This window comes from Cervus elaphus, chromosome 27 (genome assembly GCF_910594005.1).
Source record: "Cervus elaphus chromosome 27, mCerEla1.1, whole genome shotgun sequence".
In the NCBI taxonomy this organism is placed as follows: Eukaryota; Metazoa; Chordata; class Mammalia; order Artiodactyla; family Cervidae; genus Cervus; species Cervus elaphus.
In genome coordinates this window covers 48,912,900-48,928,873 of record NC_057841.1, presented here as the reverse complement: position 1 = coordinate 48,928,873, position 15,974 = coordinate 48,912,900, and the positions used below count along the sequence as shown (strand labels likewise).

The window sequence follows — 15,974 nt, the reverse complement described above, 5'->3', positions numbered from 1 at the left end:
CGCACACACGCCCCGGCCCCGCCCACCTTCGCCCACGTGGCGCACACACCTCGGGTGCGAGACGAGCCGGCGGTGCTGGGCCTCCAGGAGCTGCTGCTGCAGGAGGTATTGCTGGTGCAGGGCCTGAGGTAGGAAGGAGGGACCTGTGACGTCCTGGAACTGCAGGGCGGGCAGCGGGGTCAGCGACTGGTGCAGGGCGCCGCTGTGCTGGTGGGCCGGGGCCATGTGGGCGCTGAGGCCCGGCTGCGACTGCACGGGGTGGGCCAGGGGGAAGTCGGGAGCGAGCTGCTGCGGCTGCGGGGGGCCCAGGTGGAAGTGGCGGCAGGAGGTAGCGTGAGGAAGCTGAGACCTTTGAAAGGGGGCACCTGGAGAAGCAATGACGAAGACTCCATGAGGACTAGCCCTGCCATCCTCCCCCACGGGTCTCATCTCCTCCTACCCGCAACCTGCAGCCCGTGAAACTCAAGACCTTCATTAGAACCCAACGATGTCATTATTCTTATATACAAATGATCCTCAGTGCTGCCTGGTAAAGACTCAGTGCAGAACGTGTTGGAGGGAGGAGGCATATTTTGTTTAATAAATAGATAAGCGTTCTCTTTTAAATTAACACACTAGTTAAAGGAATTTTAAGGTCCCAGGAGACAATTTGGCTTTCTTTAATTTCTCCCAAGCAACTTTATTGATTCTACTACCTTTTAAAATAGATGCCTAGAGAAACAGCCTGCAATGAAGGAGACGCAAGTTTGGTCCCTGGGTTGGGAAGATCCCCTGGAGAAGGAAATGGATAACCACACCAGTATTTTTGCCTCAGCAGAGGAGCCCGGTGGACTACAGTCCATGGGGTTGCAAAGAGTAGGACACAACTGAGCAACCCACACACACAAAAGAAAATTTAGTCCAACCTAGTCAAGCTCTGAAGCCTTGGCTGGACAGGACCCAGCCTGCAGAGAGCCCAAATTTCTGAGGAGAAAACAAGTTGTTTTCCATGCAATTTTAAGAAAAAACCTAATCACACAAAATTTTAAGTATAATTAATTTGTTGTAATATCATAATTTTTTTAAAAGCAAAAATTTCCAGCAATAAGCCAGGCTCATGCTTCATTTAATCTAGTCTCCACCACCTTCTAAATAAAATTGACCTTGATAATGGGAAAGTCTTGCAACTTCTCCATAAGCAGAGATCCAACTCTCAGCACTGGAGCCCTTTAATAAGGAAGGAAGTAGACTTGGCACCTCAGGAAGATTTACAGAGGCTTCCTGTTAAATGTGGCAGGTTCAACACATATCTGTTCCTTCCCAAACCCCACTGAAATGAGAGCAAAGGAATAAAGAGAAAATAAACAGACAAGGACAGGGAGAACAGGAGACGTGACATCAGCAGGAAACAAATGTCAACAGATTTCTGGAAGACAGAAAGCAGATGGAGGAATTAGCAGAGCTGAGAAATTGGAAACAAAGCACCTAATGAAGGTGTGGACGTCCCTGTAGCCTAAATGGTAAAGAATCTGCCTGCAGTGCAGGAGACCAGGGTTCTATCCCTGGGTCTGGAAGATCCTCTGGAGAAGGAAAGGGCAGTCCACTCAGTATCCTTACCTGGAGAATCCCATGGGCAAAGAAGCCTGGCAGGCTACAGTCCGTGGGGTTACAAAGAGTTGGACACGACTGAGCGGCTAAACACACACACAATGAAGGTGCAGTCAATGAGAAATGGATAGATCTTGCCACACATGCTGGAACGGTGTGGAGTTGGAGGTGGTGACTCCCTTGGAAGGTGGAGAGATGGTGGCGCTGAGAATGGGGAGGCTGGTTGCCAGCCTATATGAGGAGCAGTTCTGCCCTTTCCAGTGCAGTGACTGCCCCTCCCTCGCCTTGGCATTTTGCAGGGAAACTGAGCCAGAAAGGCCCCAGTAGTGGAGGACCGGGGTGCAGCACTGCGCTCCAATAGGGGGGTTAAGTGAAAGTCTATGCATGGAGCTTTGGAAACCTCTGTTCCCTTCTGCCACTTGGTTCAGTGGATACTGCCCTTCATGTGCCTCTCCGCTCTCCTCCCACACCCCACAGCTCCAGGCTGGAAACTGGTCCCAGAAAGAGCTCTACAGATCCTTCTGGTTGGGAGTACCCAATAAAATGGTAGCGTCCTCAGCCAGCCACTGCATAATAGAGCCCATAAGTTGAAAGGTCCATGCATAGACACAGAACTTCTGGAAGTTTTGGTGACCTACTCTTCAATGTGAACAGACAGCCAAGGATGACTAGTCTCTTGAGGAAAAGTGAGGAGAGAGAGAGTATACTAAATTAAAAAAAAAATAAATAAAAAAGAAAAAACTCAGAGGAACAGAAGTAATGCAGGGGTCAAAAAAAAAAAAAGGAAGAAAAAGACCAATAAACTTCAAAATATGTATATTAATATCCTAAAAAAAAAATAAAATATTGGGTCCATGAAACAACTGTAAGCTCCTTTAAAAGGGGCAAAGAGGAGACAAGAAAGAGCTTGGAATTTAAAAATATAAGAGGTAAACTCTGAAATTCAGCAGAAGGGTTGGAAGATAACACTGGGGTAATTTCCCAGGAAGCAGAACAAGAAAACAAGGAAATGAGGAGAAAGATGCCAGAGTTGAAGGGTTCAGTCAGAAGAGCCCACAGTTTTTCTAGTAAGAGAGAAAAATGGAGAAAATTATGGGGAAAAGTTTTTTAAAAATTTCCCAGAACTGAAGGTCAGTTTCTAGATAGAAAAGGCCCTCTGAGTGCCCAGCAAAATGGGGTGGGGATGGGGAGAACCACACACTGAGGCATATCCCAGGGAAACCCCCAAGCCTGGGGGCAGTGAGATGATTCTCACACCTTCCAGAGAGAAGGCACACCAGTTGCATTAGAAGCATCAGGAAGCAGGATAGCACCAGATTTTTCAACAGCAATACTGGAAGCTTGAAAACAGTGGAGCGACTGCCTTCAAGGTACTGCAGAGGCGGGGGAGGGGGAGATTTTCAATCTAGAATTCTGTGTCCAGCTAAACTTAATCAGGCATGAGAAGAGAACAGGACTGTTTTCAAACACGCAAGGTCTCAAAAAAAAAAATTTAATTTCTCTGCACCCTTTCTCAAAGAGATACTGATGCAAACCAAGAGAAAGGAGCAAAGAAATAGGGGGTGACACCCGGAAGAGGGGGGGTTTTCCCAAGAAGACGGCAGTACAGACCCTCCAGCAACCTTTTGAAGGGGGCAGGAGGGAGGGTGCTCTGAGGAGGCATCTGGGGGGTAGATAAAAAATATAGGATTACCATTAGATTTGGCCACAATGAAATAATACTTGAAGAAATTTTCCAATTTTATAGAGCATTTGGTAAGAATTTATAAAACTGTCATAGAAAGCAGGCAATTATTATCTCTAGGAAGAGGAAATATTGTTCAGAAAGTGTAATTATTATGTACCACTTGGTTCAACAGTGAACAGTCTCTATATATTAATAATACAGTAAGCATTAATAAACTATTTTAGAACAGAAAAAGACATTTATTGCATAATAAGAAAACAGACAATGTCAAAATTGAAAAATCAACAAATAGCAGTATAAGAATTTATTTAGAAATTTACTTAGTAATTTATGTATTTCAGGAAGTAAATACTTGAAGAAGAGCTGGGAGTGTTGAGCTTCTAGTGGTGAGGCTGGGGTGGGGGTGAAGGGCAGACAATCCCTGTTTTATTAAATGTGTCTTGTACTGGAGTTATTTGTCTTTGTAAATGACATGCATGTCACTGATAGGTTTTTTAAAAAAATTTTTTAAATATTTGCAAAACAAAATGGAACTATAATGTATTTCTGGCTCACTGCAAGTAAGCCAGAAAAGAATTATCTAGAATCTTAACTCCCACAAGTATCACAGATCAGTAGGCCTCCCTGCCTGGTGAATTCTGGCTTCTAGGAGTCCAGGGGCTGTGGCCTGAGCACGCTGGCTCTGGCTTCCTCCTCCTCACTCACCACCATCTATCACCAACATGACCATAAAGAAAGGAGAAGGCCCACACAACCGAAGGAAAGAGGGCAAGAGAGGAATGGAGAGCTGTCAAAAGCTAACGAAGTGAAAGACAGCCACGACTGCGGAGGAAAGGAATGGGGTGACAAAAACGAAGAATATTTTGAAGACTCCAATCCACCACTGTCTGTTCAGTTACAATGTGAGCCATATATGCAATTGTAGATTTTCTAGTAGCCCCCTTTAAAGAAGTCAAAAGAGACCGGTGAATGTAATTTTAACAATATATGTTGTATAACTCAGCATATCCAAAATGTTATTATTTCAGCATATACTCGATATAAAAATTTATTGAAGGACTTTCCTGGTGGCCCAGGGGTTAAGAATCTGCCTGCAAATATAGGAGACATGGGTTTGAACCCTGGTCCGGGAAGATTCCACATGCAGGGCAGCTAAGCCTGTGCTCCACAACTGAAGCCCATATGCTCTCCACTCATTGCAGTGAAGACCCAGCACAGCCTAAATAAATAAATGACATTTTTTTTTTTAAGTATTGGGATAGTTTACATTATTTTTTTTCATACTAAGTCTTCAGAATCCAGTGTACACCCAGCACAGTACATCTGTGTACACAGTACATCTGCAGTACCACTTGCAGATAGCAGCTTCCGTGTTGGACAGTGCAGCTCTAAAAAAAGAAGACCAGCTCCACACACAGAGCGAAGTGTTTTAGCCAAGCTCGCTAACATGTCTGCCAGTAGCCCCCTGGCTTGCTGGTGAAATCCACACACCTTAACCTGATCGTCCAGCTCCCTCCTCCTGATCCCCCCCACCCCCACCAAACCCTCCGCCATCATCCACGCTGGACCACTCAAATCTGCAGACATCCACGTTCCCACTCCGGGGCCATTGCTCACGCTGGTGGCTGCCTTCCCCACCTTTAAAGGTCATGTCACGGCAACTCAAAAAATGCCTCTCCTGCCCACCAGCCCCCGGGGACGCCTTCCTCCCCTGTGTTCCAATGGAAGGCCCTGTCGCTACCACTCCCTTGGGCCCTGGCAGTAGGGACCTTGGGCTGTGACTTCACTCCTGCCGCCCCTGGCTGGCCAAGCTTCGTGTCTCACTGTTTCTGGACCCCCACACGCCTCCCCAGAGCTGGTGCTCAGTGAATACCTGGTTGACTGACTGCTGGAGGGACTGAGGGAAAGACAGGGGCTCGGAGGGACTGACGTGCTGAGGCTGGTTGAAGGCAAACTGGTATGAAATCGAGAGGGAAGGAAGGTGGCCAGCAGGGCTGAGGTGAGCTCTAGGTTTTAAAGTTGCAGTGCCCAGGGGCCGGTCAGGCAGAGCGGGCTGGCATCCTCTGCCTCGGGCACTGGTGGAATCTCTCCCATCTCGGGGAACACCAGCTGCCTTCCTCCCACAGTCCCTTCCTGCCATGAGGGCGCCCACCCTTCGAGGGGGGGCCTTTCAGGTTCCCGTGGAGGCCCCTTAGGAAGAAGACCGGCCACCACCCCAGCCTGGAGAGGTTTCCACCCTCTTGTAACCTGTGCCTCCAGCCGATGCACTGGGCAGTGAACGCGGCTGCCTTCTCTCCTGGTTGGGCAGCAACAATGAACCAAAGTATCTGTAAGTCTCGAATTGTTTCGGGCAATTTCTACCTGCACAAGTCCTTTGACCTCTGTTCTGGGACTCTGTGCCCCTCTCCCCTTTCATCTCCATCCCCAGAGGGCTCTCAGTCACAGGCGCCCTACTCAGAAGGTAGTTAAAGGCAGGAGACACCCATTCTGGGGCCCCATCCTCTCCCCAGTCTGTGTCCTGCACTGTCTATGAAAGCAGCAGATAGCAGCTGCTGTATTTGATCTCTAAGAGCAGAGGAGTGAAATTCTTAGGGTACACAATGTGGGCCCCTGGCAAGCCAACGATCAGTGACATCTGAATAGCATTTACATCCCAGAATGCCCCCATCAATAGACAACCTGCAATTTTTCCCATTAGAGTTACTCCTTTGGGTTAAAAAAATAATCTCCAGATGTCCTTGACTATACTGTCCATTTATCTTATTTCCCCAGGGCTGAAATGACATCAGTTGGAAGAGTCATCGTGAACTAAATAACATGATTAGGGAGTGGGGGAAAAAAGAGGGGTTACAGTTTTTTGTCTTAAAAAGCACCACATTAAAGGAACACAGCAAAGTATAACACACACAGTAGTTTCAGAAATGTGAAAAGAAACATGTGCATCTTAGAATTCTGGAAACTGGTGCTATCGGGTCCCTCTGAGAGCTAGCTGGGAGCACCTTCAAGCAGGGGTGTTCCCCAGGGCAGGGCTGGGATGGGGCAGGCCACCGTGCGCTTGCCCAATGGCCACCTGGCACACGCAGGCACCCCACAAGAGCTGGTGTTTGACCCGTGCCTCGTGGGCGGGGAGCCAAAAGGGCTGGCAGCGGGAGAGTGTGTGGATCAGAGGACAAGCCCCATGGGGAGGGGAAGGTGAAGGAGAAGCAGAGGGTGTGGGGGCCACGGGCTGTGGGCCAGGTGGGTGGAGAGGACAGTGATGGAGGTCTCGCATCTCTGGAAGGTTCACTGATGCTCATCTGGTAAATGACAGAGCGGAGACTTGAGCCGAGGCCTTGACTGAAAGGCAGTTGTCAACGGGAAGGAGGGGCAGAGCCAGGGAACCAGGAGGCTTGATAGAGTGAGAGGCCCTTCCGAGGAGGAAAGCAGGGCAGAAACAAGGCCCAACACCCAGAGCGTCCTCTGGGCCAGGTCCGGCTTCCTGGGGACAATGGGACAGAGACAAGGGGGCAGAGGAGGCTGGTTGGGAGCTGAGAGGAGCCAGGCCGGGAAGTCAGGAAGCCAGGGACGGCGGTGGAGACAGTAGAGCGGTGTGGCCGGACGGGCTTCTGCAGAGCAGGCAGCGTCCTGCACTGGAGGGATGTTCTAGCTGAATTCTAAACTGCACCAGCTTGATCACCTCAAGGAAAAGGGGCTTTCAGCCTCCAGACCCCAGAGCTGAGAGGCACTGTCTTCAAATCCTCAGACCAAGAAGGAAGGGAAGGAGCAGGCAGTGCTGGGGACAACCACCAGAGGGGCCAGCTGCCCACCCCACGGCCCCTGGGATAACCACCTCCTGCCGGTGGGGACCTCGGGGACAAAGCCGCAGGCCCCCTGGCCAGCCAGGCCAAATGTCCCCCACTTCTCTCACAGATGGGTGTAGGACCCTGGGAGAAAAGGATGGAACCAAACCCTCCTGGGTCTCCAGGGAAGCTGGCATTTCCCCGCCTCCCCAGACCAGTTCTCGGGCGCCAGTTTCCTGTTGTCCTCAGGTCATTGACCCGCCTCACTCTCCCTCAGAAGTGGAGGCAGAACAGGAGGGCAGTGCCCACAGCAGAGTCAGAGGGGAGGGGAGGGCCAAAGAGACCCCTTCCCGCAGGCCCTGGGATGGAGGGATGGAGATCAGCTGGCCAGCTGACCCGGGAGGCTGCCGCTTGTCTCTGCCGAGCGCTTCTTGAAGCCAGGTCTGGAGCCAGAGTCTGCTCCTCTCTGAAAAGCCAAGCTCTCAAGTGGCAAAGAAAATCGGTCTTTTGAAAGCAGATTTCTGCCCACAAGCAGCGGGAAGAAGGCCTCTGGTACTGAAGAGGCTTTCAGAACCGGGCAGAGTTACCCCGTGGAAGGGCTCAGTCATAAGGCCAGGGTGCCTCCCCTCGCTGTCAGATCTGGAGGGACATTCCACTTCTCTGGGCCTCAGACTATGACCCACAATGATGCCACCCCGTCCTACATGCTTGCTAATGATTCTCAGCTGTGGAGTGGGGGCACGGCAGGCATCTTCTGGCTCAGACTCTCCTCTGGCTCGTGGGGGACCCCGGGGCAGTCACAACACTCAGTTCACAAGATCTGCTGTCCCACGTCCTGCTGGGAATATCCCGTGTGTGCCATGTCCAGCACCGGCAGTGAGCTCGAAGCGGTGAGAGGCAATAGTCAACCAGTGCTCACTTTCAAAATCCATCTTCCAGTGGCTACTGTGTCATTCTAAAGCCAGTTTTGAGCAATCCGTCCCTTGTTGCAAACACCCTTTCTGGCCTTTCTCTCGCTCTCTCTGCTCCCTGTGACCTTCTCTCTCACCTCTCCTGGACCCCTGAGGCCTTATCTAACCCCTGACCCCATACTCTGCCTCCCAAGGTTGCCTGCATTCTGTCAACATTAAACACCCAGGGCAAATGTTAACTCTGGGATAGAATCTCCCGTTGGATTTGTGGGAATACTTCAATACTTTGTTATACTTCGCATTTCATTTCTGCACAAATTTTATCTCTAATAGTTGGCTGTAAAGTGAGTGATTTCAAGACAATCCTTTGTTCATAGAAGGATTTAGGGAACTTCCAAGAGGGGAGGGAGAGAAAATGAAAGAAAGGGAAAGAAAAGCAGGGAAGTGGGAAGAAGAGAGAGAAGAAAGAAAGAAGGAAAGAAAGAAGAGAAAGACTCATTATCTTAGAAAAGTTTACTATTAGATTATTAGCTAGTAAGGAAATACAAGGGCTTCTGTGGTGACTCAGATAGTGAAGAATCTGCCTGCAATGCAGGAGACCCAGGTTTGATCCCTGAATTGGGAAGATCCCCTGGAGAAGGGCATGGTAACCCATTCCAGTCTTCTTGCCTGGGAAATCCCAAGGACAGAGGAGCCTGGCGGGCTACAGTCCATGGGTAGCAAAGAGTCAGACATGACTGAGCAACTAACACACACACACACACACACACACACACACACACACACACACACGCACACACACACAAGGAAATACACAAGTGCAGGGAATCCTTGAATATACGAGTTAAATGAGGCTCAGAGACCACACAGCCTTTGTTCTACAAGATGAGGATCTCGAGGAGCTGGGAAGGAGTGGAGGCTTTTCCAAGGGCTTTCAGTCGTTATGGCTGAGGTGGGACTGGAGTCCCCCCACCCAGCACCAGCTCCTCATGTGCCCACACCGGTCCACACGCAGTGCCCAGAGAGGAGCCCAACTGCCCAGGCCCCGGGGGTCTCCCCGCCCCTCCCCGTCCCCCATCCCCATCCTAAGCCTCCTCTAGGAGGAAGCCTTTCCTTCCGAAGGGAGTAACGGCGGGGTGACAAGGACCAGCAGCTGCTGCCCGTGGGAGCAGTGACATCTGAATCTCTGCAGTGACAGATGCTGAGGCGTGGCCGTGGTGGCTGACATCACTTAGGCCCATTCAGTCCACCTAGGCCAGCAGCCCCAGGCCTCTTCCCTGGCCTAAGAACAAGGCCCAGCTTTTTGGAGTAGGCCAAGGTCTTTGCAGCCCATTGGGTCCTCCTGGCAGAAGGCAACTGCTGCTTTGGCAAGGTCCCTGGGAATCCTCCCTTGTAAAGCTTTGGCCCTGTGATTCACAGTTTTAACTGATAAAGAGGGATGGAGGAAATTCTAGGGTCCTGGCACCAATTCTGGGCACCCATGGACACCTAAACTGAAGTCTGATGAGGAGACCAGGACTGGGAGGGGACTTGAGTTGCCTGAAAGGAGCTAAGGAATCCAGAAAGGAGACGCTGGGTCAGGGAACAGCTCAGACAAAGGGGATTGCTCTTTTGGTGGATTTGGGTCAATGTTAGGAAGACAGTTCGTAGAATTCACTTGTTCTCCAAAGTTCGTCATCACTGGGCATGTCCATGCAGAGGCTGGGCAGTGGCCTGGCAGAGGAGTGTGAACACTGGAGAGGGAAAGGGCTCTGGAGGTGCTCCAGGGCCCCTTCTGTGCTCACTAGGAGATGATGCAAATTCATTGCAGCATCTACCCCCTGCCTGAGCATTGGTAGGCCAAATTGGTCTTTGGAGGCACAGAAAGTCTTTTCTAGGTGATGGGAGAAAGAGGAAGGAACATGGCAACGAGCAGAGAGCACACCTGAGTACTCAGGGTCCAGACCTGCAGGTGCAAGGAGGAGGAGCAAGCCTCAGGCAGGCAACCAGTGACAGACTCCCTCCTCTACTCAACACGGTCCCAGGAGCCTCCTCTCCCTCCGCACTGATACAGCTCAGAACTTTGGTTTCATGCATCTTCTGAGCCTCCCAATGGCCCCCACTGACTCCTCCATCCTGGGACATGTTCCAAGTTTCACGTTGCTAGGTAATGCGTCCTTTGTGATCCTCTCAGATGCAGGATGCTTGGGGAGATGATACTGGAAAGATGGAGGAGGGTGCAAATTGTGGGATGTCTGAATGGCAGGACCAGGGGGTTGGGGTATACCTCATGAGACAACTACTTCAGAGCAACCCAGAGAAATCAGAGATGAAGAATATGGATCATCTACCCAGAACCCAGCTTCCTAGGCTGTTCTTCCTGGCTTCCTTACTTACTCCAGGTAAATGGAATTAACCTCTTTTGATCCAGTTGCTCGATCCAAAGAAGAATATTCCCTGGCTCGGCTTCTTGGTCTGCTTTCCTTCCTCTGCATAGTTTGGTTTCCTGACCAACGGGAGTAAACAGAGCTTAGAAAGGAAATGATATGCCCAGAGGGATTCTTTACCGCCAAGAGCAACTTTGTGAATGCTTCCCCAGGGCCAGGCTTTGATCTCTAATGAAACGCTCAGCTTCTTCGGAGGAACTGAATTCCTGGCTCTGGTGGGAGGGAACTTTCCATCCTAAGGAAACCTGCTTGCCTATGGGCATGAGATAATTAAACAGCAAACTTCCGGGAAACAGCAAAGGATCAGTGCTCCAGTTGTGGTCACAGACCAGGAGTAAGGGAAGGGAGCCCAGGAGTGGGAGGTCGGCTAGAGACAGGATGCATTACAGAAGACAGTTTTCCAGGCATCATCCATCCTGGAAGATGCCTTCTTTTTTTTTTTTTAATCTAATGCCGATGAGCTCTATAAAAATATTCCCACCAGAGTCATAAAAGGGCATTTTGTAGAGGCTACCTATAGTTAGGAGACCTCACTCCCTGGGGAAAGGACCAAGCTCTATTTCATGCACCTGTATTCCTAGTGCATGGCACAGATCTTAACATGTAGTAAGAACTCACAGAAGAAAAAAGGGAAGGAAAGGAGGGAGAAAAATGAACATGTAGGCAATAACATCTTGCTAAAAACCTTGGGAAGTGTGCAAAACAGCCACCTCCCAGCATTTCAGCGCTTGGGGCTTTTCCATGGTGGCAGAGGAATAAATGCAACTCAAGGAGGTAAGATGTAAGATAGAAAGACTGATCTGGGAGATGTCGCAGACAGGAGGATTGGGAATTCTTTCAAAGAGTCTAGGGACCCAGTTACCAGTCACCATGGACTGAGGTGGCCCAGCACACCCAGTGGTCAGTGTGAACCACAACCAACTAACCCAGAAGAAGATACAGTTTCAGATCTAGAACAGAAAGCCTCCTGCCATTCCTGGCCAAGGAAGGAGGGGTCTACACTGTTGATGGCATTGGTTAACTTTCTTGTAAACCATATATAGTTCCTTCTAGGTCATACTTGTCTAATATTCTTGATAAAGATTCAAGTAAATTTAAAAAAAAAAAAATCCAAGTTCCAACAACTTTCAAGAAGTGCCAGGGCAGCTTCCTGGGCCCACCTCACATGAGCATTGCCTGGTGCACAAAACAGAGCAAGTTCAGAAAACCTCTTCACCTGGGCTCTCTTGAGATCTGCAGAATACACGTTCAGTTCAGTTCAGTTCAGTTGCTCAGTCAAGTCCGACTCTTTGCGACCCCATGAACTGCAGCATGCCAGGCCTCCCTGTCCATCACCAACTCCCAGAGTTTACTCAAACTCATGTCCATTGAATCAGTGATGCCATCCAACCATCTCATCCTCTGTCGTTACCTTCTCCTCGTGCCTTCAGTCTTTCCCAGCATCAGGGTCTTTTCCAATGAGTCAGCTCTTCGCATCAGGTGGCCAAAGTATTGGGAGTCTCAGCTTCAACATCAGTTCTTCCAATGAATATTCAGGACTGATTTCCTTTAGGATGGACTGGTTGGATCTCCTTGCAGTCCACAGGACTCTCAAGAGTCTTCTCCAACACCATAGTTCAAAAGCATCCATTCTTTGGCACTCAGCTTTCTTTATAGTCCAACTCTCACATCCATACATGACCACTGGAAAAACCATAGCCTTGACTAGACGGACCTTTCACGTGACACCCACATAAAGGCCTGGCCCTGTGAATACGTCGGGCAGGACTGAGATTAACCTCATTCCTCAGCTTTCTTTTCCCCCGGGAGAATCCTGTTCCTTCTGCCTCTGTGTTCCGCTGCACCTCCTCTGCCCTGCTCCCAGCCTGACTCTCAGGGCCCACTCACTGTGACAGGCAATGACAGACTTGCAATAATGGCTTTTCTCAGGAGTGGTTATGTTTTAGCAAGATCATATCATGAAGTCCTAATGATGGAATCTCAGAGAGCAGCCAGTGCGTCTTGGCATGGGAAAGTGGGGAGAGTCCAGTCTCTCCCTGAAATTAAATTCCAAGGGAGTCAGAAGCAATTAAATTACATTCCCAACTGGTTCTACCCATGGGCACATCGGTCTGGCACCCTGAGATGTGAGTGTGGGGGGTGGGGTTGGGGGAGGGGAGGTGTGTAAAGAAAGAGAGAGGAAGGTGGGGGGAGGGCGTTGGTTAAAATTCATGAGAGCTGAGAAAGGAAGGCAGGAGACTGGCTGTGGGAGAAAACAGGAAGGGGGATGTCTGAAGGGAGAGGGAAGAGAGAGGAGGGCGAGAGGGAGATTATACTCGCACCATCTCAAAACCAGCAGGTTCCAGATCCTCAAACTGCTACAGCCCATCTCGGGTCAGTTCAAGGGACTCTGTAGGCCCCTCTGGGGCCCCTGGCTTGGCCTGTGATGGCTTCTGCCTCCACCAGCACGATGGGGCCCCCAGGCAGGCCATGTCCAGCTGTGCCCGTGTCTACTCTCCTCATCACCTGCTATCCTGCACAGTTATCATCTCAGGCCAATGTCCCTTTGATCAAGTCACCCCAACTGGACCAAGAGCCCCCAGAGGCCAAGACTGTGCACAGGGGAGCAGCTGAGTTACTTCACTTCTTAGCTCTGCGCTGAGATTCTGATCAGCAAAACGAGCGCATAGGGCCTCACCTGGCCACTTGACAGGCTGCCCATAAGACGCCACCTGTGAACATGCCTTACAGAGGACAAGCGCTCTCACCCTCCACCAGGCGGGGTGCAGAGAACAGGCTCAGGAAAAACCTTCTTCTTCAAATCCCCCTCTCCCCCCATCAAGCTTTAAGCACGGTCTCTAGAGGCCTCCTGGCTCCTGGGGTGAACTCTGGGACACCAGGGACACCCAAGGAATGTCAGTTATAGCATTCCCACTGGAGTCAACAATTCTCCAGGAGGGAGTCATTGCTTTGAATTAAGCATCACTCACTCCCACTTTTAAGATGCAAACCTTCCCAAGAGGGTAGCACATTAAATCCTTACTGTTGGGTGTGGATGAACCTGCCAGACTTTCTGTCTGTCCAGAATGAATGAAAAGATCATTGAGATACCAAGTGAGGTGGTAAGGCTGGGAAAGAAAGCCTGACTTTATCTCCTTCACAACTCTGCCCCAGCAGTTCTGAGGATGGACGCAGCCAGTGACAGGTCTTTTGCTGTCTGGCCACATGCATTTGATTGGCCAATTGCACTTGACTTTAAGCTTGGCTTATCCACTCACCAGATATTTACTGCATGCCTATTACTTACCAGGAACTGTTCTAACGTTGAGATGCAGCCGTGAATAACAGTCAAAAACATGTGTCCTCGTGGGACTATAATCTAGTCCTGCACTGTCCTGTGTGGTCACCAGTGTGACTGTGTGTGACTGTTCTGCGTGTGAAATTGGCTAGTCCAAATTGATAAAGGCTGTCAGTGTAAAATAAGCACCAGACTTCAAAGGTGTTGTACCAACAAAACATTGTAAAAAATATTAGAAACTTGGCAAATTACTTTCATGTTGAAATAACAAGTTTTGGATATACTGAATTAAATAATGTATCTATTAAAAATAAATTCCATACTTTTTTAAATGTAGCTATTAGAAAATGTTAATTTATATTTTTCTTACATTATAGTAGACAGTACCTTACAGTATAGTGTATACTTACAGTATAGTGGACAGTACAGTCTAGACAGTAAGTAGGTATATCAGAAAAAACGTCATTTATCAATGATGATAAAAGCAATGAAGAAAACAAACAGGGAAGGAAGATGAGTAGGGGGAGTTAATTTTTCAATAGGATGGCCAGACAAACCTTCACTGAGGTGACTTTTCTGTGAAGAGCTGATAAAGCATGAAGATATCAGGAGAAGAGTTTTCCAGGGAGACAGAACTGCAAGTGCCAAGGCCCTGTGGTGAAAGTGAGCCTGGCATTGAGGAATATCAGGAGGCCAGTGTGGTTGAAGCAGAATGAGATGGGGGGCAGAGGGGAATGGTAGGAGTTTAGGTAAGATAAATATTGGGGGCTCAATAAATGTTGGGGCTGTGCAGGACCTTGTTGGCCATTATTGGATATTGGCTTTTACTCTGAGTGAGATTAGCTCTTACTCTTAGTGAGAAGCCAAAGGAAGGTGTCTGAGCAGAGACGTGACAAACTTTGACTCCCTCTGATTGCCATGATGAGAACAGGCTACAGGGACCAAAGGGCAGAAGCAGAGACCAAGAAAGATATGGTTGCTCCTTGGACCAGCGTGGGAGTGGGGCAGAGAGATAAGAGGTAGTCAGATCTGAAACACATGTCAAGGGTAGAAGTGACCGGATCTGCTGATGGATTGGACATGAAATGTGAGAGACAGAAGACAAGGATTCCAGTCTTCTGTACTGAGCAATTAGAAGGATGGTATGTTAACAGTTTGCTAAAGTGGCTCCAATCCTTCCCTCCTGGTAAGCACGCCCCTTGCAAGGTGACTTTGCAGCCCCTCCCACCAAGAACCACAATCTAGTTCCCTACCTCTTAAATCTGAGCTTCACCATATGACTGACTTTGGCCAATAGAACGCAGTGGAAGTGACATCATGCCAGTTCTGAGCCTGGGCCTCAAAAGACCTTGCTGTTTCCATTCTCATTCAGAGCCCTGTCCCTCTCATGTGACCAAGCCCAGGCTAACCCAGTGGAGGATAAGCAACCATGTGAAGCAGAGATAAGATTCTAGCTGAGACCACCTTAGACCAGTCTGTCCCAACTGATTGTAAAAATACAAGTGAACCCAGTTAAGACCAAAAGAACTCCCAGCTGGGCCCAACCCAAATTCAGTTCAGTTCAATTATCAGTTCAGTCGCTCAGTCGTGTCTGAGTCTGTGACCCCATGGACTGCAGCATGCCAGGCCGCCCTGTCCATCACCAACTCCCGGAGTTTACTCAACCTCATGTCCAAATTATCAACTCACTAAATTGTGAGCTGAATAGATGGTTGTTGTTTTAAAACAAGCTTTGGAATAGCTATCATGCAGAAAAATACGAACAGATACAGATGATATTGCCATTTATTGAGGTGGAGACTCAATTTTTAATTATGCTGTGATTGTTTTGAATGTGAGTCTGGATGCTTAGAGAACAAAATCCCTGTCTTCTCTCCCTGAAACACTCAGAGTTCCCTCAGGAAAGGACTAGATGGAACCTGGGTGCTCAGTGCACACTTGGATGGATGGATGGATGGATGAATTCATTTGATAGATGACTTATTAATAGTCTCCCCAAGGACCAGCCAGATCCCTGAGTCACCCTTCCCTTGACAAAGCCAGATGAGCTTTAAATGCTTCCTCCCCACCACCAACCGCCTGCTACTCCATTGAGAGTTTGCAGTTGAACCTTGACTTCCTAGAGCTTCCATCAGTAATAGCAACAGAACTGAAACCCACAGATCTGTGTGTTTCTTTGAGAACAGGAAGCACTGATTTCTAGCCTGTTTTGACCTCCCACACCCAGCCTTTTCCCAGATGTGCTGGCAAACAGACAAATCAATTGTTTGGGATTTTTCTTCCTCAGCACCCCCATGACATGTTAAT

The 15,974-nt window shown here is 49.1% G+C and overlaps 1 protein-coding gene across 2 annotated transcripts in view; it reads right to left on the bottom strand.

Annotated features, from left to right (window-relative positions):
- Positions 1–15,974, bottom strand: part of RNF165 (ring finger protein 165) — a 105,133-nt gene that overhangs the window by 15,840 nt on the left and 73,319 nt on the right. Inside the window, exon 2 of one of the 2 annotated variants that reach the window (XM_043889626.1) lies at positions 27–365. Coding sequence is in view for 1 of the 2 variants with exons in the window: in XM_043889624.1 (XP_043745559.1) it covers positions 50–365 (316 nt within the window). In the remaining variant the exon portion in view is untranslated. The remainder of the gene's footprint in view (positions 1–26; positions 366–15,974) is intronic. The other variant, XM_043889624.1, reaches the window with a different exon arrangement.